This window comes from Artemia franciscana, chromosome 10 (genome assembly GCF_032884065.1).
Source record: "Artemia franciscana chromosome 10, ASM3288406v1, whole genome shotgun sequence".
Taxonomy (NCBI): Eukaryota; Metazoa; Arthropoda; class Branchiopoda; order Anostraca; family Artemiidae; genus Artemia; species Artemia franciscana.
Window position 1 is genome coordinate 45,831,843 of NC_088872.1, and position 20,457 is coordinate 45,852,299.

The 20,457-nt window shown below is 34.7% G+C and overlaps 1 protein-coding gene across 1 annotated transcript in view; it reads right to left on the reverse strand.

Moving 5' to 3' along the window:
* The window catches only part of LOC136032257 (maternal embryonic leucine zipper kinase-like), a 126,818-nt gene extending 106,405 nt beyond the window's left edge, over positions 1-20,413 (reverse strand). Inside the window, exons 1-5 of the mRNA XM_065712502.1 lie at positions 20,093-20,413; positions 14,162-14,312; positions 10,988-11,097; positions 6,863-7,016; positions 1,154-1,260 (exon numbers count right to left, since the gene is read on the reverse strand). Of these exons, the coding sequence (XP_065568574.1) occupies positions 1,154-1,260; positions 6,863-7,016; positions 10,988-11,097; positions 14,162-14,312; positions 20,093-20,242 (672 nt within the window). The 5' untranslated portion in view covers positions 20,243-20,413. The remainder of the gene's footprint in view (positions 1-1,153; positions 1,261-6,862; positions 7,017-10,987; positions 11,098-14,161; positions 14,313-20,092) is intronic.
* Between the last annotated feature and the right edge of the window lie 44 nt (positions 20,414-20,457).

Consider the following 20,457-nt stretch of genomic DNA (forward strand, 5'->3'; position numbering starts at 1 on the left):
CAGAATCTTATTGCACCCACGGCAGATTTTTGCGTTAGGTTTAGGTTTCATCAGATCTGAGAAAATCCTTAATCAAATCATGTAATATTTGTCCTTTTTATTTTCAGTTCGACTGTGACATTCTTTAAAGGAAACCAGTTCCAAGGCCAATCGTGACGAAATTGGAGGAAATTCTACTTCTATTGCATAGACAAAAATTTGCAGAATGTACAGTTCAATTCGCAAAAAGCATTCGCAAAAAAAGGCAGCGCTTTCATATTACAGAGCGAAATTGACAACGCATTTGCGATAAATACATCAGGCGCAAATTCGACAAAAATTTACACACGGACAAAATTTTTATTTCCAATTTTCCAGTTAATTATCCTTTGCTTTTAGAGGCAAGAAATCACAGTTCTTCGAGGCCATGGTTCAAGTCCTTGTGTCACCGATCATTTCGTCTGAGGCAGGGGTCAGTGACCTGATTTTGTAAGTTCAGTCAGAGTCAGCGAATCTGGGGAAGGTAACCTACAAGTATGTGCGAAACTGCAAGTCGGCTGGCCACCTCATTGGCCTTCCTGACAGAAGGGCCATGAAATGGTGATCAGCAAAGCCGATTTGCACTATGAAATCTAGAGCCCCCAAATTTACTCTTTACTTTTTAGACAACAAGACTTGTCTACTTCATACGCCGATTATAATGAAAGTACAAAATTCCATCATTGAATGTATGTGAAAACACGTACCAACAAATTTCACTTAAATACCCAAACAAAAACATTGTTCACTAAGTCACTTGATTTGCACCACTCACGGGCCCGAAATCTGATTTTTGGACATTTTAGTGACAAGAAGAAAAAATCAGTTGTCTTTCTTGATTTATAGAAAACCTACTCATAATGACTTCCCCTAATGCCATCAACATCAGTAAAAAACGCATTGCAATATCTTGAGTCTTTTTTTTTTAGTGACTACAAAATGTCTGAAGAAGTCACTTAAAAAAATCACTGTTATGAGTTTAAAAATAGAAAGCATAGTACTGAAGTGTAAAGTGAAATAATTAACAAAAAATTAATTTTATTAACATTAATTTTTTTTAAATTAATATTTATTTAAATAAACATTTATTTAAAAAATTAAAACAATAAAAAAGTAATAAATACAAATGACTTACTTGTATTTTCCTATAAAGGCTTCCAATGTTTTCATCGTCAAAGGGTAAAAATCCGCAAAGTAAAGCATATAACAAGACACCCATGCTCCAGACGTCAGCTTCAGCACCTAATTAATAAGAAAAAAAGATACACTAAAATTAACAAGAATTGACACTCTTACACTAAAATTTACCTTTCAAAACTGCATAAGCTGAAAGCAAATTTCTCATTTATATTATAATTCTAATATAAAAAAGGCAAAGAAAAAAAAGTCTCAAATAAGACATATAGCCTCTGTATTCAGTTATCCAATCAAAATCGTCTTTTTTTTCTCATCTGAGCTTTTAAGTCTTTTTGACTGACTATGGTCGACAAAATTCTTTACAATTTATAGCGGGGCACTATTTTTTTCAAAGCTACAGCTGCCACCAATGTTGTATCCTTGATCAAACAGTGTCTATGTAAGCCATCCAAAGAGAACAGTTAAACGAAAAAGTTTGCGCCCTCTTGAAAAAAAAAGAAGTAATAGATACAAAAAAATTGTCTTCCCACCAATGGCAGCACAATTTAAAAAGTGACCACACTCACTGATATAAAATGGTAACCTCCAAGCATCAAAATTGCCTTAAAACGTTTTCAAACGATAAAATCTAGCAATCTTTAATATGTTAAGTTGCTTAACAAACTTATCTTCTTGATCTGTTTCACTTGGGCTTTTCAGTCGAAACTGTTCAGCCCTTTTCCTTTTGATTCACTCTGTGAGTTGAAATGAACTACAACTGGTTGCTTCTTATTTAACTTGAATCAGATTAGATATCTTGCAGTAAATATTTTGATTCTAGGAGTTGAAATGTCAGAGGATGTCCTGTACTCTGTGTGCAGGTATGGTCATCAAGCTCTTAGCTGATAGTGGGATTTTGTGGTGTTTGAAGCACTTTAACAGTTTATACTGCACAGTACGCTAAGCAGACGTCGACTTATCACGTTCGAATAGGTAATGGTCAATCGTTTCGCTAAATTATATTGCAATATCTGCAAAGACGGGCTGTAGGAATTGATCCACTTGAAATAGAAAACTAATATGAAAACACCTGAAAATGTTTTCCATTTGAGCCTGACCTAATTCTATGGTAAATCTTAGAGGGGTGCTTATTAGGAAAGGGGGATAAACTTGGCTCATTCATATTTAACTGTATCTCTGATAATCTCCACCGATACAGGTCTCTAATGGGGATTGGTTTCTCACTTGGCTGGTCAATGTTTAGATATTGTTTTGCGATTTCGTCAGCCTGATGGTTACCACTTATACCAGAGTGGCTTGGAACATACTTTACGTATGTTCTTATACCTCTTGATGCAATAGTAAAAACAATACTAAGACAATATAATGTGTTTATATCCATCTTATACTGAGAAACTGAACACGGTAGCTCTAGGCTTGACTGACAAAGAGTGAGAATAAACAATAATATTTCGTAGATTAGGACTCAAAGGTTGGTTATTCATAAGGTGCTCTAATGCCAAGGCTATGGCAGTTAACTCTGCAGACATTACAGACACATTATGATACATTCTCTCACCCATTGTAATGGTGAAGGACGGGAGAATGCTCCACTTGCCATATTCTCAATCATTTTGGACTCACCAACAAAAATTGGGAAATGGTTTTTATATGTAATTGTTTTGAATTCAGCAAAATTATTCTGGATGTAAGTAATGGGGATATGTTCTTTAGTGCACTTTAAGAAATTAGTGTTTATTATGGGGAATGACCAACTCCATGGGGGTTTGGGGGAAAGTGGGTGTAATAGACTTTGCTAGCTCTGAAAGTTTCTTCTGGGTATTGGCAAACTCGTTTGCAACGGCTCTATACATGAATGGATTTCTTAACCAGTTATGCAAGGTATTTTTCAATTTCTGTCAGCTAATTCATTCAGAGGCGCCATTTGGGCCAAATCTTGGGGTGGGCATGAACTCCATCTGCCCCCCCCCCCGCGATTCACTTTGTGTCGCGTAAGAAAAATACGGGGTTCGGCAGCACATTGATCGAATATTCTAAGTAAAAATGCATTTTCAGCACCCGTGTGTTGCTTGGAAATGTACTATAACCAAATGTGGAACTCAGCCACACTGACCTCTAAGATTAATTATAACAACGAAGAATACAATCAGCCAGGTTAAGTGATTAAACTTAAAGTGGAATATTCAATCAGACTACAGGCTGGCATTCCTAAGCGAGAAACTTTCTTATTTAAGTAAACAATACGTTGGTGAAAGTAACCTTCATTGTTATGCTGAGGGTTGTAAAAAAAAATCTCAGTGTGCCTTCAGCAGAAATCTTCCAGATCAAGTATATTTATAAAAAGGAAAAACATAACAAGAAAAAAAATAAAACAACATTCAGGATAACAAGGGGAACCGCCGAGCTTTCATCTTTGCAAAATCGTCAACAAGCTGGTTGTAGTCCAAATTTTTCACTAAATACTTCTCTGCAAATATCAAAAGGAGGTGACTGAGACGATCATCTCCTGTTGTAGACAGCAGTTAGTTTTTCACTATTTCTAGGATAGAAAACAAACACTCATTGCTCGCCTGTGTCTCAGGAAGTGTGGCAGCAATACGAAGTACTTTAATTACTTCTGAGCAAGCCACTGGTAATGCCTGAAGATGGTCGACAATATCTAGGAAGTTTTCCGGCTTTTTCTCCTCATCGGGCAAGAAACGCTTGGCAATACCAGCTTGAGATTCGAGAAGAATGCTGTCGATATCCAGCTCGCCTTAAAGAGAAGAGAAAAGATTGAGCAGCTCTGTGTCCATGAACTTGGTTGAGCTTGGATCCAAGGCTTCGAGGGTACTCAGCACTGGCAAGTTATCTGTGAACCTTCTGTCAAATTCGGCTAGTAGACGGTCAGAAGTTTTGAAGTGTTCTTGCTTCATTTCATCCGCCAAAGTAGTAGTCCAATTTCCAGATTCGATGAAATTCTTTCTTATCGTCAAAGTTGTCACAATTTGTTTCCGATGCTTGGTGATCTTTTGAGTTCTTCAAGGTCGTCCTTTCTGTCCAACAGAGGAGGGTCTAGTCGCGGGTCCATTCACAGCAGGTACTTCAATTTCGAGTTCTGTTGCAAACTCTTTAGCCTTCTTGAAAAGCGATACAAATGAAGCATCTGAACGCAGGTCGGTGAGTTTGCTTCTTATGGCCTGAATTAGGGTGCACGATCGAGAAATGACCAAGTCGACGGTGACGACATGGGGTTGCTGACACAGCGATTTCGTCGCTCGCGTAATTGCTTCTATGTAGTGCAATTGGAAGATAATAAGGAACGATTCCATCAAGAAATGATAGGCCAGGAACTGACCTATTTTAGTCTATCAACTTAGAGGAATTACTGCAAATATTCAGAATTTATCATATTAATATAATCATCTAGGAAACGGGCATTTGAAAGAACTTGAGAATTAGGTTATGTATCTAACTTGCTTTCAAAGTTTACAATGGTTAATAGCAAATAGTGTTATTATTATGGCCGGCAAAGGACCCTTTTTGGTGGAAGCTTGGAACCCCTGGAAAATCTGGGGTGGGCATTTGCCCACCCCTGCCCCACCCAAATGGCGCCTCTGAATTTATTAAAAGAAACTTTCGTCTTTCATTTATAGCTGATAATCCACTCTCAGTAAGCAGAAACTTAGTACTTGTTGGTTTCCTAAGACCAAATATAAGATGGATTATATAATTTTGTGTTATTTGAATTTTTGCATCTTGGTCTTTGCACAAGACATAAACAATGAGACCAAATTCAAATTGGAGTCTTTTGTGTGATTTATAAAATTGGAGTAAAGTTTTCTCATTGTAACCCCAGGGTGTGGATAGCAGTTTTTTGATTATTCTGATTTTCTTAAAGCATTTTTTTTACTGCATTTGTGATGTGAAGTTTCTGATTGATTGCGTGATTTGAGTTTTTGGTCAAGTATAAGACCTAAGCAATTTAATTGATTATCCTCTGGAATGATTTATGCCATATTATATATTATTCCAAGTTTCTAATCGCTTTTACTTCCCAATAATTCAAGTACACATAAATACATATATAAATTACATAGTAAGTAACACCACAGAATACGTGAATGAGCCGCTAGTGACCTAACAAAAAGTTTTACAGAGTAAATTACCGACAAAGCATTGAGCCGAACTTGAACAATGCGTGAGAAAGAAAAACTCCAACTACTTATAGTTTCCCACAGCTTGTGGTAACCCACAATACTTTGAGTGTGCCTTTCACTTGGCACAGCGTAAACAACGTAAAGAGCACAGTTTGAAACTGGTAATCATGATTTTTACCCTGTGAACTATATTTGCAAGGATAAAATGAGTATATATTTATTCACTTTCACTGAGGATTCCACTGAGATCAATGTAATATTTGGCTATTTCTGGGTTATTGACTGGTCATAGGACTTTGTCAAGGAGAACTTGACTGAATTCTTATCAGTCTATTACGGATTGGAATAGACTTATGGCTAGACTTACTTATCACCCAATCTTAGACTTAGACATACTTTTTAAGTGTTAAAATTTTACAGCCACTCTAATTCCAAAGAAGAACTACAAATTCGTTTCATTTTTATTAGAGTTCCAATTTAGCGTTCCATTTATTTTTTATTCAAAGTAAAAACTATGGAAGACAGAGAAACTACAAAACAGGGCACATTAGATAGAATAAAAAGTTTCACGTAAGAACAGGTTAACAAAGCACCGAGCTAAATGATGACAGCCATAATTAGTCAAACAAACGTTGTACAAGGAACATGCTACAGTATTAAAATAGAACAGGGAAAGAAACAGAAAGAAAGAAAGAGGGAGAGAGAGAGAGAGAGAGAGAGAGAGAACTGTTTTAACACTAATCTCTGAATAACTCTCAATTACTCCAAAACCTAAAGTTACCTCAAGACCCAAGAGCCACGAAAAACAAATTCCTTATTGACGAGTCTCGGTTGAAGTAACAGGCTTACTGACAGAGGACACTGTAAGTAGCCACACAAATCATGAAAGTGATGAAAAATATGTCCGTTGAAATCGAAAAGGAAAAAAATTAATTTTTTTTTTTTTTGAAAATAATACACCATTACCGTTATCACCGAATCTGCTCTCCACTATTGCCATAGCCAAAAACTCCCAAACCAAATATCCAACCATCAATCGAAGGGATTTTATTGACTGACCCATTATTATTTTATGGAATGTTTTACCGACAAACATAAATATCTCAACAAAAACATTACAATCAACGTAAACTGTATGACTATTTTTAGCGACTGGCCCAAAGAGTATGGGTAACTTACAGGATAGGAACTGGTGCCAGTGTCTGTTAAAAGAACCTCAATGACATTCAGCAATTGGTAACAATTGGCATTTTTCCAGTGAAATAATAAGAATAATTAATTTAACTTCTGTTAAAATTAACTTTGTAATAAGTGTGTCAACTCAGTTCCTGACAAAAAACGATTACAAAGCTTGAAAAAATGCTAACTGTCACCAAACACTAGAGGGCCCTGATGGTTCTTTTTTGCCAAAAGCAACGACAGTTTCCACTCTTACGAGTTAACCATGCTCTTTGGACTGGCCGACCCCATTATCCTATGAAATGATCACTATCATAAATAAGATGCTCATATGAATAACGAACATTATTCTTTCGCTATCACAAGAAGACTAGTAATTACAGACTCACCGATATATGCTCTTCCAGAGACCAATTCGGGCGCAGCATAGGCTGGGGAGCCACAACATGTATCTAGTACTGATTGAACGCCACCTTGCGGACGCGCACATAGTCCGAAGTCAATTAACTTTAGTTGTTGATCCTCGTCAAGAAGCAGATTCTCCTAGACGCAAGAAATAAACATAAACACAAAATATAGAATAAATAAACATAAATAAATAAACATCTGTTGGTACAGAAATTTGTCAAACCGTTCATGCCCATGAATGGTTATTAAATAATAGCCACTGTCAATCCGACCCAAAATCCTAAAAGCTCAAATTTAAAAACAACATACAGCAAATGAATCTAATTTTTATGTTGATTCCCAATAGGCAAATTATTATTTTATTTTTATTAAAAGCTAAAACTTAGCAGTAAAAGAAAATACTTAGCCCCTTTCCTGTATTTTAGAAAAAGAGAAATAACGTCCTCAAAATCTATATGACCTTAATAAAAAAAACACAATTAAGTGACTTGTGAGGAATAGTAATTTCCTTAGCTAGTTGATTTGTGTTTTTCATTCACATTTGGCTCATATAAAAAGTTTCTGATTATCATTACAGATTATTATTACAGCTCTACATGTATGACAACCGAACATATTTTTAAATAATTTTTTTTCACAAATATTTTTCTTCTTTTTCTTCAGGGGGGGGGGGGGTTGAAATCCCATTGACCCAAGAATTCTAGCCCAGAGATAAATAATCTAGAAAAAAAGGGTATAACAACCACGAAAAATATATACAGCGTTGAGGAAAATCCACCATCCAATTCAACAGGTATAACAGCCAAAGAACGAAAATTTCAACCTTCAATAAAGAAAAATACAAATTAATATATTTTTCACGGAATTTTTTCACGGATGTATTTTTTTTAGGGAGGGGTCATATCGACCCAGTGATCATAGGAGGTTGAGAAACTCATTCACATAGAAATTTTGAGCCACAAGTGAATTTTAAGCAACAAAATTACTCGCACCATGTTAATGTACCGCTTCCTGTCATTTCGTGCCACGAAACCCCTGAAAACGGGTATAAGGCCAATAAGCAAGATACTGAAACAGTCAATGGTCTTATGCCTTAAAATGGACCAAGTCATCCAGTTTCCAGGGTCAGCCAGTTCCTAAGTACATATGCAGTCTACAGATGAAGTTCTTTATGGACTACAATTTGGAAGGCTTAATTGATAGTAGAGCACTAGGTTTTTAAAAATAAACTGACACAATAATTCGAATTTCATAATGTGTCATCGTTTTTAAGGCAAAATTTTAGTATTTAAGTATGCTTGGGGGGGGGGGGGCTTCTAACCTATACACACACCTAATCATCCTTTTATCTTCCGGACCGAACAAAAATCAAATCAAAAACACAAGTTTTTTTTCACAGGAACAAAACAGTGACAGTAAAACTTAAATGAACAAAAATATCCTGTATATGAAGGAGGGTGACATGCCTTCAATCCATCGCTCTTTATTGTCAATCTTAGTCTTATAATTTACTAAAAACCATAATTTTGATATAACGAATATAGTTGTTGATTTCAAATGTCTTAATTATATAGCCTACTGCCTTCAAAAATATATGTCCCCCAATCAAAAATATATAAAAGACATGAGGAAATGTGTGATAATTCTTGGAAAGTACAGGGTGACCTTCCACACTTAAATCTGTAGTGGAAATTCTGTCTGTTTTAAGTTTTAATGAATGTACTTTCATCTTACAAAACTCAGTTTATTAGACCAAAACTGGATGAAGGGGCACTTGGAGTTGCTATTTTTACAGTATAATAAAAAAAAAACATTAACTCTAAAATGAGGGGAAATAAACTTGTTCAATGATGAGAGGAAATGATGTAAAGCCTAAAAAAGAAGGGAAATTACTGTGAATGAATACGCGAAATTTAAAACACCTGTAAACTGAAATGAAAAATAAGGTGGAATTTGAAACACAGAAATTACGCCAAACGATTAAACGAAACAAAAAAACAAGCAAAACCGAAATGAATAAGTCGAGCTGAAACCGCAAATAGATATACATAAGCAAGAGCGAGACTACCACCCTCTCACACCACCCGCTGGCCAAATATATAATGTCTTTAAAATATATCATGTCTTTAAAAATATATAAAATACATGAGGAAATGTGTGATAATTCTTGGAAAGTACAGGCTGACCTCCCACCCTTAAATCTGTAGTGGGAATTCTGTCTGTTTTAAGTTTTAATGAATGTACTTTCATCTTACAAAACTCTGTTTATTAGATCAAAACTGGATGAAGGGGCACTTGGAGTTGCTATTTTTACAGTATAATAAAAAAAAACATTAACTCTAAAATGAGGGGAAATAAACTTGTTCAATGATGAGAGGAAATGATGTAAAACCTAAAAAAGAAGGGAAATTACTGTGAATGAATAAGCGAAATTTAAAACACCTGTAAACTGAAATGAAAAATAAGGTGGAATTTGAAACACAGAAATTACGCCAAACGATTAAACGAAACAAAAAAACAAGCAAAACCGAAATGAATAAGTTGAGCTGAAACCGCAAATAGATATACATAAGCAAGAGCGAGACTACCACCCTCTCACACCACCCGCTGGCCAGAGCATTATTTGCACTTTAAAGAAAACAAAATATGAGCATCTTTTCTACGTTATAACAATTTAAAATTACGAACATGTCCAGGATTGTTTTTTTATATTCTTCTAAATCCATTCCTTTATTAGAGTTATACAGTCAATCGAGAAACTATTCATTGATTCGCCAATATAAAAGATTGCTTCAGCAAACAAACCAGATAGCTTTAAGAAATAACTATTAATTCTTTAAAACTTTATTGTTAAGAAGGTATTAACTTATAATACTATGAATCTATAAAACTATAAATAGTTATAAAACTTTATTAATAAGGTATTGGTTTTCTACTCCAAGATTTCCAGTTTGTCCCTCCAACTCTCCCCAATGTCTACAGATCTGGTCGAGATTTGAACTAAGAGCTCTGAGACATGAGTTCCTTCTAAATATCAAATCTCATTAAGATTCGGTCACCCGTTCTTAAGTTAAAAATACCTCAATTTTTCTAATTTTTCTAAATTAACAACCCCCAGCTCCCCCAAAGAGAATGGATCCGTTCAAATTATGTCAATTTCGTATCTATGACTTGTGCTTATTTTTCTCATCAAGTTTCATCTCTCCATTCTAAGCGTTTTCCAAGATTTCCAGTTTCCAAGATTTCTGGTCCCCTCCCCCTAACTCTCTATGTACCTGGATCCAATTTGACTTGAAAGTGGAACATCTGAGACTTAAGATTCTTCTATACATCTAGTTTCATTAAGATCCGATCACCCATTTGTAAGATACCTCGATTTTCACGTTTTCCAAGAATTCCGGTTTCAACTTCCAACTCGCCGCAATATCACCGGATCTGGTTGGGATTTTAAATTAGAGTTCTAAAGCACAAGATCCTTCTAAATATCTAATTTCACTAAGATCTGATCACCTGTTCGTTAGTTACGAACAACTCCAACTCCACCAAAGAGAACGGATCCGGTCCGGTTACGTCAGTCACGTATCTTGGACTTGTGCTTATTCTTCCCACCAAGTTTCATCTTGATCTCTCCACTTTAAACGCTTTCCAAGATTTTAGGCCCCCCCCCCAATGACACTGGGTCCAGTCGGGATTTAAAATAAGAGATCTGAGTCACGAGTTCCTTCTAAATATGAAATTTCATAAAGATCCGATCGCTCCTTCGTAAGTTAAAAATACCTAATTTCTTCTAAATTTTTAGAATTAACCCTTCCCCCCACCAGCTCCCCCAGAGAGAGCGGATCCGTTCCGGTTATATCAATCACGTATCTAGGACTCTTGCTTATTTTTCTCACCGAGTTTCATCCCGATCACCTAAAGTGTCGCCCAAGAGTGTTTTCACAACACGAATTTTGTAGCTGAACAAATAACTATTTAAGCTAAAATTGCAACTAGTATTAATTAAAAACATGGCACACAAAAAATACTAAGAGTAATTTATTCTTCTTTACTGAGTAACAAATCTAATATAAAGTAACTCTAACACCCAAATAAAAAAAAAAACTTACTGGCTTTAGATCTCTGTGTGCATAACCTTTACTATGAATGTATGCAACAGCTGCGGTAATTTGTCTAAAAAATATCTTCGCTTCGTCTTCACTTAATCTGTCTTTTTCCACTGAAACAAACACAAAAATAAGCTTCAAACAATAAAAAACAACAAAAAAACAATCTGTACTGTCGTATAAGTATACTTAGACTGTATAAGAGCAGTTCCCATGACAGAAACCAGTTACTGGAACATGACATATTCCATAAATTTTAGGTAAGTAATGGCTACTTAAACATGAGCAGATTATTTTTATATTTCAACTGAGCTCTTTTACAGTTCACTAGTGTAACTAAACCTGATAAAAATATACTAGGAGAAAAGCTACCTTTCCTTCTGGTGAAATGGGTTTTGGGGACCATTTCTTAGAAACTCTAGATTATTATTTGATATTTGAAAAAAGATGCAATATACCATTGGTTGATACCAATTGGCAATGCTTTTCCCAAATTTCATTTTTTGATTAGTAACTTTAGAAGTTGAGAATTCAAAATCTGCAATTAAATGCTTGGTTCAGCTATTAAATGCTGAACCAAGAATAATATCAAACAACTGTAAAAGATAATGATGAACTTTTGAGGAAACTATGACTAAAATTCTCAATATGGAGATGAAATACTGGTCAACTTAACACCCTAGGGGAGGCTTTGCATATGAACTTATATAATTTGAATGCTAACTTTGAAAAAAAGGTTATGTTTAAAAAATCTCATAAATAACCTATTCTCATCAAACTCAAGATCAATTCTTAATTATTAATCCTTTCTATAGCCTTCAATATCTTCTTAAATATAGAAATAAACACCAAGGCTATTTTTTAATTTACTTAAGTTAAGCAGTTAATCTTCATCTACGCTGATCTGAGCAAAAAAAAAAAAAAAAAAAAAGTATCACTTAGCATTATGAACGCACCACATGGAACAAAATCTTATGTTTACTCTTATACCATAGCATACCCATTATAACCAACATAACATTTTCTTATATCATCTTAATACCATAAAATAACATAATTTTTGGGCATGAAAGGCAGCGTGAAAGGATTCACTTAGCAACATGAAAACACCACAGGGAATAAACATTCTGTTTATTCTTAAACTGTGACATAATGTGATATACTGTGACACAACAATTATAACAAACATAACTAAATTCTTATATCATCTTAATACTAAAACATAACATATCTTTTGGGCATTAGAGGACATTTAAGGCACCGTGAAAAGACTCACTTAGCAATGAGAAAGCACCATAACAAACAAAACCTTCTATATGCGCTTACTTTCAGTATCCCACATGCTACCCTTATAACTAACATTTTTTAATTGTATGATTTTTACAAACCTTCGGAGCTACTCTGACATTCATTCTAAGGTCAAACATTAGGCCTTTATCCTGCGATTATTTTGCACATTTTTTATTAAAAGATTGGTCCAATAACTAATTACTGTCATACACTTGTAATATATTTGGTTCATTCTAACCAGTAGTCTATGACTGGAAAGGCTTTATGCACACCAAAAGACTGTGAGCCCCCGTAGACTCTTATATTATTTCGTTTAGTAACATCATTGCTACCAAGAACATACACAAAGAGGAAATTCATTGATAATACAATATAAAATCATTCTAGTCATCAACATAGTCGTCCTCAAAACCAATTGTCATTTTCAAATGCTTTTAATCTGATGGGCAGACTTTGTCAGCAAGCACTGCCTATAAAGTGTGACTTGCCAGTCACCATTGTCTCACTTGGTTGCCTAGCGGACACTTTGCTAGTTTGGACATCTTTTGCAACTGTCTACATACACTCTGAATTCTTTACGACTTTGAGCCAACCAGTAGTGGCTTGAAGCATCCAAGAGGAAGACCCAAGTTCCAACAGAGTAAAAGTCTCGGAATTTCCTGGACCAAGCTGGAATTTTCTTGTCTGATTAGAGAGGCCCAACTGCAGACCATCCCCCATGGAAAAGGCTGGTGACACGCTCAATCGCCACCCCAGCCTTAGGATTAAGATAAGAAGGATCTTTCTTGGAAATATTTAGAGACAGGTGTATAAAAATCCATAGAAAAGGCCATTCACTAATAATCTTTGTGACTGGATTGGTTTTACCAGATGAGATTAACCAAGTACATCCTACTCTTCCCTCAACAACTGGAACGGTAGGCGTCAAAGTACAATCTTTGTTTAACTAAACATAAAAAAAGACAGAGATTGTGGACAGTGTCATTTTACCATTAAGATACCTGTCAATATATATTGCTTAGTCACATCAAGTTAATACTTGCAATGAAGCTTACACAGCTTTCAACGTGATCTAACATTATTGTAATGAGTAAGAAATAAAACTTGCCGGAGACTGAGGCAAAGCAATGGAATGATCAAAAGAATGACAATTTATGGCTAAGGATCTGAGAGGAATCTTATAAGTGTAGGAGCTAGACCTAGACAGATATATAAACGATCTGTAAAGCGGAGAAATTTTATTGCTGTGCAACACTTCCAATATATTATGAAGGTATACAGCAAAAAAAAACAAAACAAGGGAACTGCTGAAGGCAATACATTAGACTTAAAAAAATTCTTTGGGGATCTCAAGGGGAGGGGTAGACCCCCTCTAAATACGTCAGTGACCATGTCAAAAAAAAAAACCTAATGGGTAACTATATGAAATATTTTATTACCAGCAGAAAATTTAAGCAAAACAATTTTTAAAGTTATTTAGGTATGAAGTATTGTATTGTATCAGATGAACGACGCTTCTTGACTACTAAGGTCCCTGCGTTGGCCTTACAGTGCATTGCTGCAGCATGATTCGATCTCTGGGTCCCGTATTACCAAGCTAAGGTCAAACCCACTGCGCCACCACAGGACTTTAGGTATGAAGCAAAGCCATACAACAATAGATTTGAATGTATTGCCAAGACAAATCAACCTCTAAAGAATATTAGACCATAGGACAATTTTTTATGTTGGTAAAAACAATGCTTTTAACAAAAAAATTCTAGTTTTCTTAGGGGAGGGGGAAGTTATTTAAATTAACCTTGAAAACTCAAGTTCTAATCCCATTTTGTCTAAGAAAATGAGTCAATGTTTTTTCCATAAAAAAAAGAAAAAAAGAAACAAACATACCAATATAGTCAAAAAGTTCACCACCAGGGCAATATTCTAATACCATAAGAATTTTTGTGTCTGTTTCCATCACTTGGTATAATTTGCAGACATTCTGATGACTAAGATCCTTCATTGCTGCTATTTCTAGTCGAATTCTTGGCAAATCATCCTAAATAATTAAAAAAAATAATTTGTATTTATTATTCCATTAGTATTTGTAATATGGATTGGATATCCACATACAACATATAAATATTTGAATTGAAAATAAAATAAATTTATGTGTGTTCCTCCTAAATTATGAGTGTCAAATTCAATCTTGCCAAGAGTTGAAATTAATTACCTTAATTTTGACTAAGGAGCAAAATCAATGCCCATACTGGACCTGTTTTGAACTGAATCTTTATTTTAGGTAGCTAATTACTCAATTATGTTCAAAGACATAATTAAACGCCAATGAAGGACAAAATCTCATTACTTTGAGCTTCAGGATACTTGACACCAAATAGACAATTTTGTAAAAAATACTCAACTGTAATTCTAGAGTCATATTTTAACTCAACCTTTGCATTAACTTTCATTTTTGAAAACAGCTTTCAACTGACCAATGCATTTTTTTTAAAAATTGTGTCTATGCATTCTCTCTCTGGGTTCAAAGAATAAGTATTATTGTCTTATCTGTTCTGATGGGGTAATGACATTTGTCTTGACCCTCAATTTGTTTTGAACTGTGTTGGGTTTTTATTCCTCCTTCAGGATACTTGACACCAAATAGACAATTTTGTAAAAAATACTCAACTGTAATTCTAGAGTCATATTTTAACTCAACCTTTGCATTAACTTTCATTTTTGAAAACAGCTTTCAACTGACCAATGCATTTTTTTTTAAAATTGTGTCTATGCATTCTCTCTCTGGGTTCAAAGAATAAGTATTATTGTCTTATCTGTTCTGATGGGGTAATGACCTTTGTCTTGACCCTCAATTTGTTTTGAACTGTGTTGGGTTTTTATTCCTCCTCTAAGTGTAGTGCACTGGCACCACTTTAGTGGCAAAATTTTTGAAAGAATGGTCTGATTTCAACAAAGTTCAATCTGGTCTTGCTTCTAAAAACTAACCCTCAATGAAATATGCTCTGTGCTCTCACAGTGTAATATTAAACTGTTAAGATGTTCAATTGAAAAACATCCTCCCAGAACATAATTTAGGCTAGGCCTATATTTATTCAATTCCTGAAGTTTCCATTAATCTAGCTCTAGACAGTTTAGAAATCTTTACAGGCATTCAACTAGAACTACTAAATTTTTCTATTTTTGGTAGAGTGGGGGGAAAGGGGGCAACTCAGAAACATCTTCCCAGAACACAGTATAGACCCTAAATTCACTACTCTTTAGACATACCCTTAGAGGTATTCAACTAGAAAACTTAAACTTTGGACTTAGAAAACTAAGACTACTACAATTAATAAATATTTCGGCAACTATGAGCTAGATTTTGTTCTTTATTTTAACTATAACATAAACTATTTTAATAATGTGTTGTTAAAAGGCTGCGCGGTGTAGTGGATGATGTGTCGTAATTTTACTCTGAAGTTTGCAGTTTCAATTCTTACTGCAACCAATTTTTTCACATTTGTCAATTTAAAGTCTAAATAAAACTTCTATTAATAATTACTAGATGAGATCCTCTTGACTAACACCATTTATGCTGACCTATGTTGATTGTTTATGTAAATCACCCGGGGCAAATTTTTCTATTAACTTTAAATGGATAATGTTGGTTTCTCAGAAAATGAGGCTTTTTTTTACAAAGTTTTACTCTCTTAGTAATACTAGTCGAATATAAAAGTTTAATGATTATATTACTTCTAATAAAGCTAAGACTACTACTATTAATCAATATTTCAGTTACTATGAGCTAGCATTCATTCTTTTTTTTAAGAACTTTATTATAAGACTAAAATCTTATTTCAATTAGTATTGGCTAATGTTTGCTTTTTACTGTAACTAGCTGCAGAGGAGAAAAAAAGACGCCATTGATGCAGAATATTGGAGTTCAAGCAACTTTTTATGTTTTTCAGCCAATGGATTTCCTTAGTTATTCAAGCCAAGCCATAAGTTTCCTACATAAGGGTTTTGAACAAGGTGATTCTAATAGTATACTTTGTGTTTCAATCTATACATACAATAATAACAATCTTTGCTAATAGCAGTCCAAAAATCTAAATCGCAGAGATACATCTTAACTTATAACCCCTCTTGACATCCCAATAAAGTCTGCTGTATGGACCCTAAACCACTACCCAACCAAAATAGCTGTGTACAATATCCCTCCAGAAATACATATTCAGGAGCTAAAGGAATGACTCTCTGACAGAACTGGCAGACCAATCCTACATGTATAAACTGCAAAGGCCCTCAAGATTCTTCCAATAAAACCCCATGTCCTGCACATAAAACAAGCACTAACAGTCCAAATAGCAAAAAAGAAAGCTATACCTTACCTATTTGCAGCTCTGGAAGCAAATGCAGCCCAATCACATCAAACTAAAGCCTTTATGAAACCACCCAATACTTTCACTCACAGAACACCCAACCAACCCAAAGCAACAAGCACCCCCACAAGACTCCTTCCTCAAAAAATCCCAGATCACATTCCTATTGGAGAGAATAAAAAAGGCTGAGCCAACTAGCCTACACATTCAATGAGAAGAGGTTTGCCTGGCCACCAGGAGCTGATCCCCTAATTAATAACAATGCAGTTCAGTCCAAGAACCTACATCAGCCACAAAAAGCAAAAATCATAAATTAATCGGCAAACATCTACCTACCCAATCACATGCTTATTCAAGCAAAAAAGGATCTTGCTTTAATCCTAGCAAAGTTACATATTGACACACGGTCATATGAAAGCTAAAGCAGCACATCTCAATGCTTCAGTGGAATGTAATACCACTTTCAGAAAATTAGTTATATGAACTAATATCTTTGTATGAATAATAATTCCATTGATATTGATTGCCTTCAGGAAACCAATTTGACCAAAACCCAACAAATTAAGTCTCTAGGATATGCTATCCTGAGAAAGGATAGGTCACCAGAGAGAAAAGGAGGTGGTGTAGCTTTAATAACAAATAATAATATCAAGTTTTGTGGCATTAACTTTCCAGACCTTTTAAATGATGCTGATACAATTGGAAGTAATGTTGGGCTGAACAATATCAAAACATATATAATAAGCTTTTATAACTCTATTGGCCAAACTACAGATACCATGAATTTCATCAGTTATATAAGTAATTCTAATATACTAAAAAGCATAATTATTTGTGGAGATTTTATGCCCAGAGCCTTCTGTGTGGGATAAGCCAGCAAATAAAGCTGGTAAGTTTATTGAAAGTTTGATATCAAATAATAGTGAATAAGCTGTTGTTACCCCTCTCAATCTAAATACATATTTTACCCCCAAAAGTGGCAAATTTTCCACCATTCACCTACAAATTGCATCAATGAATACAATATATAAAGAAAAATTAATAACCTTTGCACTGACCACTTTGCCATAGTGTCTTCATTAAATGAACCCACTAAAATTCTGCCACTTATCCCAAAATATATTAAAACTAAAGCACATGGGACTATGTTCAAAAATAAGCTTAATGATGGAATTACCAGTCTCACCAAGAAATCATATATTTCACTTGTAACAACTGACACACATGCTAAAGTTTTGGCATCCATACTAACAAATTCAGCTAATCATGTTATCCCCATGACAACATCCAGTAAAACAATTCCTGAACACACTCCTAAAGCATGGTGGACAAATGACTGCCAAAATTAATGCAGAACAAAAAAGGCTGGGTTTTGTTCTATCCCCCTTTATATGGATCATTTTGATGGACTTCGTCTTAAGGAGCACAAGAAAGGCAATCGGAGACCATCGAATCAGATGGGAGGAAAAACGCTCCTGGACTTAGATTATGCTGATGATTTAAGCATATTAGATGAAAGTGTGAGCAAAATGAATAAAGTTTTAGAAGTTTTGCAAGTTCAGGGTGCTAAAATAGGCTTGAAAATTAACATTAAGAAGACTAGGTCACTAAGGCTAGGAATAAGTGAAGATGAACAAGTGACATTAGGGAACAAAAAGAAAAAGGCCACTAGGAGAAAATATCTATGAAAATTGTCTCCTGCTACATATTTAAATAAATTACAAGCAGAGGCTAATCTCAAGAGACAATCTCAAGAGCAATAAATGCTAAATATAATTACCAGAATAATTCTGCAATTAATCTTTCAAGAAAAACACATGAGCCAACTACACATAAACTCATAAGCCCCATCTGTGGGAAAAAACATCCCCCAACCCACTTATTTGTAACTTTTTTCTCAAATAAGCTACCATCAAACAATAACAGCATCACAACCCCAATCTCAATAAATCCTATATACTAGCCTTGCCTAGACTCAAAATATATAACCTGCCCATTTTCAATTATTGAACTGAATAATTCAATAAAACAAATTAGGGCTAAGGCTAAAGGTAGCTATGATAACACACACTTTACATGGGTAAAGAATCTCAGCCCTTCTTTGAAACAGGATTTAGGAACTCCTAAATTTCTATAGTCATACAGGGGTCTCTCCTACCAATATTCAAGAAACATAAACCCAAATATGACCTAGTCTTAAAGGCCTATAGTGATTACTCCTGTGCAGGGAAAAGTGATGGAAAAAATGATTTACCATCAACTCCTTTGGTCTGTTGAGGAGAATAATATGATACCTCATACTGAAACTGGTATCAGGAAACATCACTAATTAATAGATGCTGTTATCTTGTCAAAACATGGAATAAATGAATCCTTATCTAAAAATAATGTCCTAGTTGCTAGATTCCTAGGCTTTGAAGAGACATATGACAATGTGAACCACCAGATCCTTATAGCCAAACTTGCAAGTTTTGTATTGCCCCCAAAGCTAGTATCCTTTATAAGATCTTTCATAGAATCAAAGTTTCATTGTTTGTATAGGTTCAGCCTTTTTACCCAAACATACAATAACCAAAGATCTTCCACAGGGTGCAGCCCTGAGCAACCTCCAGTTCTCCCTATTTCTCTAGGACATGAGCCTCCCACACACAAATTTACAATATGCTGATGATCTGGTATTATGGGCTACTGACAAAATCTTTGAGATTGTATGTTCAAAGTTGCAAAAGTCACTTCTCCAATTTGAAACTTTTCTCAAAAATATGATTTAGCCTACCCATTGTACCCACCAAGTTCAAAATTATTTGATTCCACTATAAGCAAAATAATGTTAATACAAAACTAACTCTAAACAGAATAATTATTCCTGGGGATAATCAAATAAAATACCAAGGTCTCATACCATAAACTTAATTTCCACCTTCACATCTCAAACACAATAAAAATACTACAGGAAAACAAGAATAATAAAAACCTACTATCCATACCCTAGGGTTGTAATGAGAAAACTTTGCTCAAATTTTATAGCCTAAAGGTGTTCACTTGATGTTTAATCATTCACATCATCAAGTAAGAAACAATTAACATATCAAGAAGATCTTAATTTGCTCTGAGTAGCCTACCAATTAGGAGATGTTTTAGGCCTATCTTACATTAAATTGCAGCTTGAGCAATCTAATGATTTTTCAAAATAATCACTTTTTAAACCTATTTATAGTGATGGTTACATTTTTGTAGTCAATTAGGCTAGCCTATACTCTATGAACTGCTCAATATTAACGTAACTTTCAGTTTCTCTTCAACTGGACACTGGGAATTATCCAAGGAGAATATCAGTGGGAATAAGTTGTTCCCCTTCAGGAGTTACCACAAATGAATTTTTACCCTACTGAATGACCCAATGGGCTTAATTATAAAATGTTTGCTTTAATATAGCCTAGGCTATTTGTCTACTTACTCCAAGCTGTTTTTTGTCCATTATTTTGATTGCAACTTTTTCGCCAGACAATATATGAGTTGCAAGTTTTACTTTAGCAAAGCCACCACTTCCAATTGTTTCTTGAAGTTCATATAGTCCATCAACCACACTAGCAACAGGGATAGACATTTTGGGTGGGCTAAAACTGACTGAAATCTTCACGTCACCTTATGAAACGAGGCAAATTGGGCTTTGTCTGAAAAAACATATATACTCAAAAGAATTCTGGATCAAATTCTTGCCAAAATATTAGGAAACAAACATAGGCTACGATTGCATTTCGAGTCGAAAATTCGAATTTTCAAATAATTGTATTAAAACGGTTCAACTCTCTTGTAATCCCT